Here is a 15,688-nt window from a genome sequence, read left to right on the forward strand (position 1 = left end):
GGACGCCTGGGTGGCTCAGAGGTTGGCTTTCTGCTCAGGTCATGATTCCACAGTCCCAGGATCGAGTCCTGCACTGGGCTCCCTGCATGGAGTCTGCTTCTCCCTCTGCCTCTCTCTCTCCTCCCTCTCTCTTTGTCTCTCATGAATAAATAAAATCTTTTAAAAAAAATACACAGAAACTTTGACAGCCTCAGCTTTGTTACCCCTTGGATGCGGCTTTCTCTTACTGAGTGGCCCGTGACTTATTTTATCTACCATTACATTCTTTAAGTAAAGAAAACCACCCAGGGCCCCTGGCTGGCTGAGTCAGTTGAGCATCTCTTTATTTTGGTTCTGGTCATGATCTCAGGGTGGTGAGATCCGAGCCTTATAGCTGGCTCCTTGTTGCGCTGGAGCCTGCTTGGGATTCTCTCTCTCTCCCCTCTGCCTCTCCCTCTCTCTAAAAAACAAAAAAAAAAAAGGTAAAGAAAAAGAAAACCACTCCACCCTACAATGCATACATATCCTATTCGCCCTGCACATACTCCCCACATGTACAGGACTACAACAGACACACAGGTGATTTTTTTCAAACATGAAGCGTGTTTCAATGGTGTACATGACTACGTTTCTCCTTCAAATTCTCTGTAAAAGGAAAAACTTCCTAAGCTCTTTCCCATTCATGTAACACAATCATCATGAACACAGTTTTCCTTTCATTCAACCTTTGTTCTTACCTTTTTTTAAAAGATTTTATTTACTTATTCATGAGAGACACAGAGAGAGAGAGGGGAGCAGAGACACAGGCAGAGGGAGAAGCAGGCTCCATGCAGGGAGCCCGACATGGGACTCAATCCCGGGTCTCCAGGATCAGGCCCTGGGCTGAAGGCGGCGCTAAACCGCTGAGCCACCCAGGCGTCCCTGTTCTTAAACACTTTTTAAATACATTTACATTTGTTTTCGTTGTGAAATATTTCAAACGTACATAAATGTACAGAAAATACCAGAATCTATCTACCACAGAGATTTCACTGAAGATAACATTGTGCCATATTTTTTCTGAAAAAAAAAAAGTCAAATACAGAAAAACATGTTACATATGCACAGCACCCTCTCCCCCTTTCCTATTCAAAAGTGGCCGCTACCCTGGAGCTAACAGAGCATTTGCAGGTAGGTAGGCCTCTGTGTTTTCTAAGTGTCTGTAAGCATCTAAAGTGCACGCAAATATATTTCACATATACAATAAACACAATTATTTCCTTTCAGTTTTACTTTCTCATACTAGAAGAGAGCATGGTACATAAAACTGCACACACTGACTCTGCTCGGCTCAATGAACGGATACAGCAGTGTGGCAGCATCCAGAGAGACACACAGGTTCCCCACATCCCCTTCTCCCTTTTGGCCACTGCCCCCCCGCCAAAGGTGACTGCCACCTTCGAGCCCCACACGTGATCTTCACCTGTTACATAGTGGAATCAAGCCATAAGTTCCCCTGACTCTACTTCTACTCAGCATGATGTGTGAGGCCCATCCGTGTCACCACATGCAGCTGTCACCACTACATGCCCCACTGTATGATCAGGCCACCGTTCACCTCATTCTGGACACCTGGATAGTTCCCAGGTTTTCCTATTACACACCATGCTGCCAGGAACACTTAGCACACATCATGTGGTGTGCACGTACACTCATTTTTTGCTGAGTTCATTCCTTACAGTGAAGTTCCTGGGCCCCTGGATTTCACGTGTCCGGCTTAGCAAATACTTCCAGTTTTCTTTTTCTTTTTTTTTTTTCTTTTTTTTTTTTTTTATGATAGTCAAACAGAGAGAAAGAGAGAGAGGCAGAGACACAGGCAGAGGGAGAAGCAGGCTCCATGCACCGGGAGCCTGACATGGGATTCGATCCCAGGTCTCCAGGATCGCGCCCTGGGCCAAAGGCAGGCGCCAAACCGCTGCGCCACCCAGGGATCCCTACTTCCAGTTTTCTAGAGTGACTGAGCCACATCGCACTCCCATCAGCAAGAGGTCCCAGTGGCCTCACACACGGACCACTCAGTATTTTACCTATTTCTCCCTCCACATTCTGGTAGGGTGTAAGCTTTTCTATCATGGTTGCCAGTAAATCACCACTTCATCTTGATTTTTTACATAACAACCATTGCTCCATCTTCCTAAGAACTATTACCTGTACAGATTGCACAATATCTCAGGTATGCAACTAAAAATCAGATAGCCTTTCTCCCGTTAACTGTTTCCTGCTATTGAAAATAGTGTGAAGAATAGCCTCATTCACAAAACATTTTCCTGAATTTTTTTATTCTACCTTTAGCATCAAATCCTAGAGAATGTCACTTTTTTTTTCCTGGTAATGGACACTCCCCTAGATGGCTTTTATACACACGTATGTTGAGCAAGATTTTCTTCAGAAACCCTCTTCAGAGCATTAGTGCAGTGACCTTGGTGATCTAATGGATGTACCACAGTGGCATTAGAAAGAGAAAACCAGCACACCTGGGTGGCTCAATCAGTTAAGCATCTGACTCTTGGCTTCAGCATAGGTCATGGTCTCGAGATCATGAAATCAAGCCCCACATCCGGCTCCACACTCAGACGAGTCTACTTAAGATTCTCTCCCCTTCAGCCCCCACTTACACATGCTCTCTCCTGGTCTCAGAGAGAGAGAGAGAGAGAGAGAGAGAGAGAGAACTAAACTTTTAGCTTCTGACCTGTGGATCAAAATGGCAATCACCGAGGGGAATAGATCATAATGCAAAGTTTCCTCAAATCCACCACCGCCCTCCAAAACTGTTCTTTTATCCTTTCTCAGCCAGTCAGCAGACACTCCTCTCCCGCTGCCCCTCCACTCACCTCTTTAGCCCCAGCCAACTGCAGACCCACTCCTCCACTTCCTTCAAATCTTGGCACAAACAACATTTTCCCATGATATGTATTCAGGCACAACTGCAATTTGCACCCTTTCCTCCCCCCAAGTGCTAACATATGTCACTGGCTCGGTGCATCTAAAAATTGTCCACCTCCCACTACAAGACCATCAACTCCAGGAGAGCAGGCCTCTTTATTCTGTGACACTTACTTTCCTGATGATCAAGAACACCACCCAGCACATAATAAGTGCTTAATCATCGTTAGCTGACTCAATCAGAGGACTCAAAGTCATGTGTGCAAGAAAGCCACCTAGAGTAATCAAGGCCTGCTATGTTTTCTTAGGCAGGGCAACCACCTCCTGCCCACTCCGCACCAAATCTCATTACGGTCTGGCCAGTGACAGGAATCGTGCCTCAGTGAGCTGTGGCAGGAAGCAAAAGCTGGTAACACAGATGCCACTGTGGTGAGCAGGGACAGCCTCACACTGGAAGCATCTCCTCACCTCCACCACGGCCTCTCTGCCAATTTTTGGCTATATCTACTTTTTCCCCAAAATAACGTAAGGCAAAAACTCTGATTATATAAAGCCGTAATATGCCACATGGATAGTCAACCTGCACAGCAAGAGAAGAAAGGTTTTCATCTTCCTGCAATGGTGTTAGTGTTTTTATCTTGAAGCAAAGTAAAAAAACAATCTCTTCAGGTCCTTCCAAGTCCTCCAGTACTTCTTAGCTGAGTATTTCTGAACTGAATCCTCTCCAAAGTTCAAACAGTCCTTTAACAGTAAAGTGTTTCCAAAGCCCCATAAGAGTCTAGTGATCCTACTCTCTCGTTTGAATCTCCTTACTGAGCTTCCTCACTGTCTCATCCACTGGGTTCTCCCACACCCCAGCATTCACCAGCACCCCACCCCAGTTCAGGGAGTTCTGGCTCCCATGCTAGGCAGCATGGAGGTGGCACACAGCATGTGCACAACTGGGTCTCCATGTGCAAAGGAATGCCACCAGACCCCTCCTTCACACCATACATGATAGCCAAAACATTTAGGTCCAGGGTCCATTTTGAAAGCACTAAAACTACAAAACTCTAAGCAGAAAATACAGAACTAGATCTTCATGACTTAGGGTTAGGCAGAGACTTCTCAGTCATGACACCAAATGCACAAACAAAAGAACAAAAGGGATCAACTGGACTTCATCAAAGTTAAAGGCTGTCATGCTACAAGACACCATCAAGAAAGAAAAAAGACAACCCACAGAATGGGAGAAAAGACAATCCACAGACTGAGAGAAAACATGGATGAATCATGGATCTGATAAGGGACATGTGTCTAGAAGATATAAAGAAATTCTGAAAACTCAAGTTTTTTTAAAAAGACTACCTAACTTTAAAATAGACAAAGGATGGGCAGCCCCGGTGGCTCAGTGGTTTAGCGCTGCCTTCAACCCAGGGCGTGATCCTGGAGACCTGGGATCAAGTCCCACATCAGGTTCCCTGCATGGAGCCTGCTTCTCCCTCTGCCTGTGTCTCTGCCTCACTCTCTCTCTCTCTCTCTCTCTCTCTGTGTGTGTCTCTCATGAATAAATAAAATCTTAAAAAAAAAATAGGCTACAGATTTGAACAGATTTTTTTCCAAAACAGATACACAAAAGGCCAATATGCACATGAAAAGATATCCAATCACAATGAGGTTCCATTTCACATCCACTAGGATGGCAATAATCAAAGACAGTCACAAAAAATAAATAAAGGGCAATAACGAGCATTGGTGAGGGACATGGAGAAGTTGGAGCCCTCGTACTTGCTAGAAAACAGTCCTACAATCCCTCAAAGGGTTAAAGATAGGTAGTAACTGACCCAGTATCTGACCCAGTAATTCCACTGCTAGGAATGAAAAATATGTCCACACAAAAACTTGTGCATGAACATGCATAGCAGCATTATTTATAACAGTCAAAATGTGGAAACACCCCAAATGTCCATCAACTGATGAATGTGTAAGTAAAATACAGAGTCTCAATACAATGGAATACTGTTCCGCCATCAAAAGGAATGGCATGCTGGTCCACGCTACAACATGGCTCAACCTTGACACAATGATAAGTGAAAGAAGCCAGGTACGGAAGGACACGTAACACATGTTCTATTTACATGAAATTCCCAGAAGAGGCAATGCTGTAGGAACAGAAAGATTAACCTGGATCAGGAGGAGAGGGGCCTAGGGAATGAAAACTGACCATGATGGGTACAGGGTTTCTTCCACAGCAGATGAGAATGCTCTAAAATTGGTGATGTTGATGGCTGCACAATTCTGTGAACATACTAAAACTACTGAATTGCATACTTCCAATGGGAGAATTACATGGTATGAGAAAAAGATCTTCATAAAGCTGGTACAAATGTTTGATGAATTCCCTTCTTCTCTCCAGTCCTTGTGAATAAAAACCACTTCTCTATGCCAGTGCTGTGCCTAGAACACAGATGGCTTGCAATCTTGAATGAAGGTGTCTGCTAAAAAGGGGAAAGATCATTTACCTGTGAAATCCTCTGGTTGTTCCAGGCATAAGCAGAAAAGTCTAGCTGGCGATGGTATCACGGAAACTTCCAGCGGCGCAAGGGGTCCCTGTCGCTGCCGCCCCCCCCCCCGCCCCACCCATGGCCATGAAGCTACAAGTCAGAACTGAAAGCAGCCATTGAATGCAGAGAAACAGAGCCACCCTTAATAGTTGTGTCTCCCACTCTCCTTACCTTTCCCATGAATTCAAAGGCAGGGATGAAACTGCCATCTGGACAGCTGTGTAGGGTACCAACCCCATTCAAATAAGGGCCATTCCCAACAAAACCTCTTTATGCCTGGAACCTTACTGAATGCTTTACGTCTCTTCAATAATAAGTAGGTACTTCGTCCCATTTTACAGATTTGAAAACAAGTTCAGCTAAGCAACAAAGCCTGCCCGAGGTCACAGAGCTGGCAAGCTGAGTTGCAGGGCCAGAACCTGTGTCAGGCTACCTGATGATGCCCAATCCTGTGTTCCCTCCTTGACTCACGGGGAGAGGGGCAGGGAAAGGTACACCCCATTCTCAGGGCCAGAGGTCAGATGGTCTCAGTGCAAATCCCTGACTCCTGTGTGACTGTGAACCAACCACTCGCCTTCCCCCACCTTGCTCCGTTTTCTCGTCCCTAATATGGAGACAATATCATTTAGGTCACTGTTCGGCTCCAAGAATTTTTTTTTTTTTTTTTTAAGAAAGTATGTGAAAGCATCTAGCACAGCGCCTGGTGCTCAAGCTTTTCTTTTCCAAAGACCTGCAGGCCAGACACGAAATCTCCAGATGAAACCACAGACCGAATGAACTGCAGGCCTGGTGTGTTCGCTGCCACAAGCACCGGGATCTGCACCATGACCACGGCATCTTGCTCTGGTCAAGACCTGAAAACAACTCCCAAAGTTCATACTAATCACAAACAGATCATGGGTGGTCCCTGGGATCTCAGGGACGTGTGTGAACCATTCGCACACAAATAGCACCTTCTCAGGCTATGAGTGGCTACTCCTTTCGGAGGGAGATGCAAGAGACCAAACCACAGAGGGGGAAAAAAATCACGGGTCTGTTTCCTGAAGACATCACAGAACTGAAGCTGAGCGCCAAAAACAGTCACCTCTCAGATGATTTCCTCTGACTGAAAGTGGAGCAGGAGGAACCAGCACAGGGGCCGTCAGATCTCTGCTTCACCACGAATCTCACCAAACCTGCTTCTCAAAAGGCCCCATTCAAGTTGGGTCTATTCCTCAAAAAACCTCTTTGGTCTCTCACTTTTGGAATGTTTACATGTGGGGAGGCCCAGTGACTTTTTCCAGAGTTTAAAAGGAATACTATTTTAGCTAATTTGGGGAATCTTGGGAGTAACTTACAAAACAGGAGTTCAAAATTCCTAAAAGATTCATGGTCTCTCTCTTAAACTAAATTCAATCTGGTTTTGGTTTTTGTTCTTTAAACCCTCACCCTGGGTCTGGTTGGTTCAGTCTGAAAGTGACTCAGGTTTTCTAGGATCTCTTGCCGTGAAAGTGAAAATGTTCTAAAATATCCAGCAGGACTAAGTGCGTCTCTATCCCAGTGAAGGCTAAAGAGAGCCCACATTCACAAACACATCAGGCCCCACTAATAAAATTCCAAGCAGTCACTCGTATTATAAGCCAAGTGAGATACAATTAAATCCATTTGAACAAACCTTGACTGGTCGATGGAAGGAATCACAAAAAGTAAGACAAGGTCCCTGCCATCCAGCTGCCTGCGGGGCAGACCATCAAGAATGCCGTTAAATCAGCCGGAGAAAGGAACGCCCCTGAAATTGGCGTGAACTAATTAGGAATGGTAAAGAATGTCACAGTAAGAAAAACATGTAGTTGGTCTAGCCCCCACAGTCAAACGGGCACTGAATGTGGAGACCTAGTTTCCCAGGCAGAGAAGGCTGGACTCTCCTCTGCAGTCTGCAGCCAAAATCAGTTCACTACGATAATCTGAATATCTTCATTAGAGGAGGGAACTCGACCCATGTTTTACAAAATTTGCTTTTGAGCGCTGTCATATTCCGCTCAATCGGAAACACACTCCGTTCGTCATCAACCCCCAGTTCCCCAGACAGACCAAACCGGTGGCCCCAGCAGCTGCACTCGGAGCTCAACATGTGGGTAACAGTTCTCCCAAGAAACCATCATCGCTTGTACACATGCCTCCTACGCTACTGAGCCCTCCCATCATCCCATCGCACCATCCAAAGTGCATCCCCTTCCTGAAAAAAGAAAGGCAACATCCTACAATGAATGGTCCTCCGTGGTATTTCAAGAATGGTCACACGGAACCAACTCGCTGTACATAAAACCTTTCAGAGAGGGAAAGTCATGGCCCTGAACCTCAAGGGAGGCACATGAAAGGCAGGCGCCATGATGCAGGCCTTTGGGGACCATAGCAAGGAGGTGGTATCTACTGATTCAGAACCAGAGCCACATACTCACCCGCGTGTGAATCCCGCTCTCCAGTCCTGGCCCAGTGATGGGACCGCTGGGCCTCGGCTTCCCTGTCTGTAAAGTGAGAGTAACAGGCTACTTACTTCGCAGGATGACTGTGAGGGGAAGAGCATCTCCTCCATGACGCCCCACCAAGGACATCTAGACACAGGAAGCACTCTGCAAGCCTTCACCATCAACACAACCCATACTCTGTTCCAAAAAGAATGCCCTATATGGAAATCCCTCCCAGGAGGAGGCAGAAGATGGGACACTTTGGACCTATGACCCAGTCCATATTGGGAAACAGGCCCCTTCCATAGGATGCACCTAACCTCTCAACTTCTGCAGGGACTCCGAGAGGCTCCTGACTTCACTGTCCGTCCTGAGGAGCAATACCAGAGGCTCACAAGACACCTAACATAAAGAACTACACATATAGACCTCCCTCAGAAGAGCTGCAAATACGATCTTAAATCTCCCTTTGGCGCAAAAACCCAGCAGTGAGTAGCATTTCTCAGGAGCTGAGAGGTGAACTTACTGTCCCAAAGACAATTAACGGTGCTAAGTCATGACTATGACCTGACTCCTTGATAGTAGATGACCTTGGCCAAGGACATACCGTGAACAGCAGCTGAGGTCCCCCACACAGCTGTCCTGCTGTGACACAGTCCAGTGGCCCTCAGGTCTAGGTTCTGCTGGTCCCAGGGACCACCAAAGCAGCTGAACTCACCAGCGCCAATAATATTCAGACATAAACATCAGAAATGGCAGAAGCTGGGGGGAGGGGGGTCTCCTGCCTATTCAGTGCAGGATACTCCATTAGGAGTGGACACTGACACAACAAAACACGTATTCACTATAAATATATTTCCGGTATTAACTAGAAAGTAGAAACCAAGGGCATTCAAAATGCCTACAAAACTACTGTAAAACAAGACCCCTTGCACCCTCCTCTGCTGGGAAAACTGTATTGTTAGCAGGCGCACTTGACGCCTTAGGATCTCAGGTTTTCTGTGTTTTCCATTGTGAAATAGATCTCACTCACACACACACACATACACGGGAAGGGGTGTAAAAGTTAAAAGACCACCAACATTCTGAAAGCCCCCCCCACCCAGCATCCCTTGTAGGTCAAACCCCCTTTTTCCTACCAGAGTGACCACTGTCGAAGTTTCATGGTATTTTGCTTGCTCTTCATTTATAGTTTTATCACCTAAGGAAGCATCCCTACACAACAGAATCTAATTCTGCATGTTTTTTAACTTAACAGAAACTGGAGTCAACCAATACATGTGTTTTCTCTGGCTTCTCTGGACACTTTCAGTGGAAGGTAGAGGGGCTCAGTTCTGACATTTGCAAAGGTCCCTGAACAAGTGACCTAAGGGCATCTCCCAGCTCTCAAAGCCAGATAACAGAAACTCTGATTCTACTGCACAGCTGATAACAGCGGTCACCTCTAAGGTGGAAGAAACTAGCTTAGCGGGAAACAAGCTTTTGTTAACCAAGTGCAAGCTGGAGGACAAGTTTTAACATTTGTTCAATTTAAAGGATCATTTTCTGAAAAACATGTGACAAGAGTATCTTTAGCACAAATGGCATGACATTACCACTTTAGAAGCACAAAGAGAGCTTGATGCATTATCATGCAGTCATTAAACAGATAATGATGAAAACTATTTTTAGCATGTAAAAAAATTTCAGGGACGCATGGGTGGCTCAGTGGTTGAGCGTCTGCCTTCAGCCCAGGACATGATCCTGGAGTCTCAGGATCGAGTCCCACATCGGGCTCCCTGTGAGGAGTCTGCTTCTCCCTCTGCCTATGTCCCTGCCTCTCTCTCTGTGTCTCCCATGAATAAATAAATAAAATCTAAATAAATAAATAAATAAATAAATAAATAAATAAATAAATAAATAAAGTTCACTGAAAAGACCAAGCTATAAAGTGTATATACACTATGAGGACAGCCAAGTAAAAAGCATATGCAAGGGAAAAAAGGAAAATTCAGTTGACCCTCAAGCAAAATAATGTTTAGGGGCACCAACCTCACCCCCTGCACAATCAAAAATCTACATATAACTTGACTCCCCAAAAACTTAACTACTAACAGTCTGCTGTTGACTGAAAGCCTTACCAATAATAAAAGGTCAATTAACACATATTTTGTGTATGTATCATATACTGTAACCATACTGTAAAATAGAGGAAAAAAATGTCAAGAAAATCATAAGGAGGGGATCCCTGGGTGGCTCAGCGGTTTGGTGCCTGCCTTTGGCCCAGGGCGTGATCCTGGAGTCCTGGGATCAAGTCCCACATGGAGCCTGCTTCTCACTCTGCCTGTGTCTCTGTGTCTGCCTGCCTCTCTCGCTCGCTCGCTCGCTCTCTCATGAATAAAATCTTTAAAAAAAAAAAAAGAAAATCATAAGGAAAATACATTTACAGCACTGTACTGTATTGACCGCATACAAGGGGTCCTGCACAATACACACCTGTGTTGCTCACAAGTCCAGTGCATGTTAAAATGCAGCAGTTGTGTTAAAGTGGTGGAATTATGGGTGAGTTCTGTTTATAAAATGTTTGTACTTGCAGTTATGTTCTTGTACAACTTTCCCCTCCAGTGCCAATTCCTGTACAACAATGCAATTTTACTGGTTTGATTACAACTCATTCATGAGACTCATAATGAAAAAAACTTGACCAGTGCAGATCAGTTCTGAAAGATCCTCGGGAGATCACGGAGATGGACTTCTCAGAAATAACACCTCACCACAAATCTCCCCAGTCTCCACTGAGATTCCCTGGAATCAATCAAACATCACACAATTCCCCTTCACCTCTGTTGAGCACATCAACTCCAAACTGACCAGGAGTCCTAGAAAACCCCACCGAACACCTGCTCCACAGACAGAAACAGCCAATGTGCCCTCCTCCAGAAGCCCAGTCAACAGAAAACATGAAGTGTAGCATCAGAGCCCCCTGTGAGTCAAACGACTAATAGAACATGCATCTCAGGACATCCTGAGCCCTCTGTGCTACAGGGTATTTCAAACCTGACTATTTTAACAAAGGACGTCTACCCTCCTGAAGTCTGGTCATGGTTTTTGAGTTATTCTATAATAAAAACACACAGAGAGCAAAAGCACTGAAGTTCTTCTGAGGGTAACATGATTGGGAGTCAGTATCCACCTACCCTAGGGTCCAGGTATCCTACCTGCACCCCCAGCCAACCCTGCTTCACAGGCCACCCTTCAAGTCTCTCCACAGCAACCAGTATGGGCAAACATCCCTTTTTGTGTTGTGTTTTTCTTAGGAAGGAAAAAATAATACCAAAACAGAATTCCCCCACCCGGAACACATCACTTTCTTACTAACCACAAATTCTGGCAAAATCTGTTCTACACAATAGTGATTCAGTTAGTTCCTCTTTCTTCAAATTGACACATTTTACCTTGCAAATTGTGTATGTCTGTATGAGAGTTTAAAGATCAACAAAGGAAACTTAAATAATATTTCCACAATGATTGTTATCAAATTAAAATGATACTATCCATAAGAAAACTTATGACAAAAATGTAATTCTACTGAAATGTTTAAGCTTTTTCTACGTAGCAGATCTTACTCTAATCCTGGGAGGTAAAGAAAAATAACAGTTTCTGCCTGTCGGGAGTTTACAATCAAAATGTGTGTAGTAATGGGGAGAAGAATGGACAGGAAAGAGTTTTTTCCTGAACGCAAACAGCACTTTGAGGTAGAATTTAACCCAAACACATATATCTTACGTGACAGTTCAGTGAATTCTGACGACTGTACACCCAGAAAAGCAGCAGGCGAGGAGTGGTGGCTGGAGCAGAGAAAGCAAGGAAATCGCCCAGGCATGCAGAGAAGGTGGGGGCCCGTGTGCAGGAGCCAGGATGATGAGCAGAGCTCAGACGTGACCCCAGAGAAAACCAGGAGACAAATGGCTGAGAGCTTCCTAACCAGATGGAATGTATGGAATGCCATCAAGTGAGCCACACCAACAGAAGTGAAGCTGATTCTCCCATGTTCTAAAGACCAAGTTTAGGTCCATCAGATTGCAGGAAAGCCGGGCTGTGATACACAGTGGTCATCTGTGTGTATTCTTATTCAGGATATGATGCAATCTCAAAAACTCAAATTATACAGTCAAGCATATATCACATTCAATCCTTGCCATTCTTATTCTAAGTCCCAACTGCTGAGCTTTATAACCTCAAAACAGGCCCTGAAATAAAATCTCATCCTGCACAGAGAACAAAATGTTCCCATCAGATACTGTGATAGTAATAATTTAAACATAAAATCTCCAAAGGGACTATGTTCAAAATGAAAAAAGAAATGTTTCAATATGGAAAAAGATCCACTCCTAAGAAAACAGGGAAAAGGTATGAATGGTGAGTTGAGAGGCCACACAAAATGAAACTATAACAAGGAACTAAACCCCACTAATACTGGTGGAAATGAAATCCAAACAAAAATGAAACACTTTCTGAATGTTTGTAGATCTGCAAGGAATTTATAGAAATGGTAGTTAGTGCCCAGGAGGTTATGAGGAAATGATGTTCTTAACAGGGCACGCTTCAGTTCCAGGAGTAAACTGGTGGTAGCCCCACAGAGGATAAGCCCTCAGTATCTGCTGAAACTCCCAGGGTAGCTACTTGTGGGAGGCATAATAACGCCCCTACCCACCCAGAGCCCTCTACGACTAAGTCCTGGAAACTGCATCTGTTGTTTCCATGGTTAAGGGGAACAAAGGTAGCAAATGGAATTCAGGTGGCCAACCAGCTGACCTTGAAATAGGCCACAGGTTGTGGATTATCCAGGTGGTTGGTGGTCCCGGGGTCCTCAAAAGTAGAAGTAGTAAACAAGAAATGGGGAACCAGAGAAATGACAGCACGAAAAAGACATGGCTCATGGTTGCTGGAGAAAGGGGACCATCACCGAGGAATGTGGGAGGCATCTGCAAGCCAGAAAGGCCGGAAAACGGATTTTCCCCGAGGGCCTCCAGAAGGAAGGCAGCCCTGCCCACACCTGATAGTAGCCCAAGGAAACCTATTTTGGACTACTGACCACCATCCAGATCTGTGAGATGCTAAGTGTTGTTTAAGCCACCATATCTGTAGTAATTTGTTACAGCAACTGCAGAAAACTAATACACTACCCTAGGGAAACATAACCACATGTGCTCGAGAAGATATGGGGTTTCTAAGTATGTATCCTTTTAAAATATAAAAACAGGGTGGAGAGAATCCATCCCCAACCCATAACAAAGATCACCTCTGGCAAAGAGACGGTGGTGGGAATCGGTGTGAGATTCACTTAGTTAATAATGTTCTACATTTCTTTAAAGAAAACGTGTTTCTCCATGTATAGCTTAATTGAAAATTAAATTTTTAGGGAGTGGACAGCCCTGGTGGCTCAGCGGGTTTGGCGCCACCTCCAGCCCACGGCGTGATCCCGGAGACCCGGGATCGAGTCCCACATCGGGCTCCCTGCATGGAGCCTGCTTCTCCCTCTGCCTGTGTCTCTGCCTCTCTCTCTCTGTGTGTCTCTATGAATAAATAAATAAAATGTTTAAAAAAAATTTTAGGGAGTTACCATTCACAGATTAAGCTTCAAAGCATTAGAACATGACCCTTAATGTTGGAAACCAGGGAACGCGATTTTCTCTGACAATCCCAATGGCAGTACAAAGACCCAGACTTCACAGTCTCCACAAGTAATACCTCGAGTAGGCTCTGCCTGTGTAGACAAAACACCGAAAAGAGAAACCATTCTATATTCATAAGCACAAACCCATCAACGAACCAAAATCAGCCTTGACTAAAAGTGAGATATGCATTTACGGTCAACGGACAAGATTCGGTCTCAAAGCCTTAGGTTTTCTGCCTCTAGCCCACCCAACCACGACTCCCACCTGGACATGCCTCCTTAATACTTGCCCAGTTTGGGCAAGTCACTTGCCTCTGGGTTTTATTTATCCCAGTGTAAAAAAGATTTGTTCTACCACTTTACCTGTGTCATCGGATGGTCAAAAGGTTTTAAGTGGGATGCAATGACAGGTTGCCTCCCACAGTCCATAAACCCCACTTTGAGTACTCCCCTGGCTATAGAACAGCACTCTGTAACCAGAGGTGCTACCGTGTCCTCACAGTGAGCAGGCCTAATAAAATCCCCACGGCCCCCAAGAAGGCCAACTAAGGCCAACTACCACGGTTATTCCAGGCAAAGTCAGAGGGAGGGTATGCTGGGAGGGCGGCTGTCCATAAGTGGAATCCAGTGGGTAAGTCCTGCCATGTGGGGGACGCCTGGGTGGGTCACTGGTTGAGCATCTGCTCAGGTCGTGGTCCTGGGATCAAGACCCACATCTGGCTCCCTGCATGGAGCCTGCTTCTCCCTCTGCTGTGTCTCTGCCCCTGTGTGTCTCTCATGAATAAATAAATAAAATCTTAAAAAAAAAAAAAATCGACTGCGGTACCCAAAGGTGCAGACGGTGCAGAGACCCCTGAGCCACCACCATATGCAGTCAACTATGAACTGCTTTACAACCCGAGCCAAAAAGCCAATGACAGCCTCCCGTTTCCAAACGGGACCAACCAAGGGGTCCAGGCTGGGGCCCCGGAATCGGTGAGGCCCATTGCCCACGCCGGGCTCAAATGTGTGACCTCCAGAACAGCAAGTGCCATCACATGCTTCCCCTTACACAGCTACGAACGCAATGAAAAATTACTCAAAACCATTTCTGGGAGTGGGGGATTTCTTTCTAGATGCAGACACACCCAGGAGCCTTTATGTCAAGGAGTCCAGTGCAATGCCCACCTCCCAGCAGCTTCCCCGCCACTCCCTTCCCTGTTCTCCCCAATGAATAAACACTCTCGTGCCCTCCAGAAGCCACCGTAGCACAGCCCCCTGGGGACACCTGGCCACACCCCCAGCGGGGTCCCTCGCCCCTGTGCCCCCTCCCCGCCTCCGACCCGCGCCCAAAGGCCGCAGTAACGGCCAGCAACGCCGCCCCTACATCTGTTCTCCACCTGGAGGGGGCTAAAGGAGGGAACTTTCCAGGAGGGACCATCCTACAAAAGCCAAGCCCCGCGCACGCTTTTCCGTGCTGACGCCCATTCACGAGGGCACACGCACTCGGAGCCAAGTCTGTCCGGTCCGCGGCGGAGAGCTCGCGAGTCCGGGGCGGCACGGCGGGGAGCGGGAGCGGGGCCCCCGAACAGGGAGGCGCGGCCGGGCGACCCAGAGCAGGTGCGCAGGTGCGCAGGTGCTCGGGTCCCCGGGCCCGCGGCGCCCTACTCAGCGTGGCGGGGGCGCGCGGGGCGCCAGCGGGCAGCCGGGGAGCCGGGGAGCCGGGGGCCGCGGGGCCACGGGGGCGAGGGCGGGCCGGGGGCTGCGCGCGGGAGCAGGGGGACCGCCAGCCGTACCTGCCGCCGGTGGGTCCGCCTCCTCGTCCGCCTCCGCCTCAGCTGCCGCCACGACTGGAGCCGCGCCTGCCTCCGCGGACAGCCGGTCCATCACGCCGCCAGTCATGTGAGCGCTAGCCACGTGACTTCCTCCGCGCCCGCCGGCCCGCCACGCCACGCCCACCCCGCCCGGCCACGCCCCTTTGTCTGGCCTGGCCACGCCCACCCGGGCCGGCCCCGCCCCGGCCACGCGGCCACCGGGAGGCCTGGCCCGCGCCGCTCGCCCCCTCGTTCATCCGCTAGCTCGGCCTCTGGTCGTCACACTCACCCCTCCTACGGTTACTCTGCACTTCCGCGTGGGCGGCCCCCGCGTCCCGGCGCGTCCTCCAC

At 47.2% G+C, this 15,688-nt stretch overlaps 1 protein-coding gene across 17 annotated transcripts in view; it reads right to left on the minus strand.

The window, feature by feature from the left end:
- SNX8 (sorting nexin 8) overlaps positions 1-15,460 on the minus strand; it is a 41,998-nt gene extending 26,538 nt beyond the window's left edge. For 3 of the 17 annotated variants that reach the window (XM_072836745.1, XM_072836746.1, XM_072836744.1), the window contains exons 1-2: positions 11,654-12,492; positions 7,883-7,948 (exon numbers count right to left, since the gene is read on the minus strand). In XM_072836745.1, coding sequence (XP_072692846.1) covers positions 7,883-7,948; positions 11,654-11,876 — 289 coding nt within the window. In that variant the 5' untranslated portion in view covers positions 11,877-12,492. Of the gene's footprint in view, positions 1-7,882; positions 7,949-11,653; positions 12,538-15,319 lie in introns of those variants that run through there. The other 14 variants (XM_072836742.1, XM_072836741.1, XM_072836738.1 and 11 more) reach the window with 11 other exon arrangements.
- Between the last annotated feature and the right edge of the window lie 228 nt (positions 15,461-15,688).

Source organism: Canis lupus, chromosome 8, assembly GCF_048164855.1.
Source record: "Canis lupus baileyi chromosome 8, mCanLup2.hap1, whole genome shotgun sequence".
In the NCBI taxonomy this organism is placed as follows: domain Eukaryota; kingdom Metazoa; phylum Chordata; class Mammalia; order Carnivora; family Canidae; genus Canis; species Canis lupus.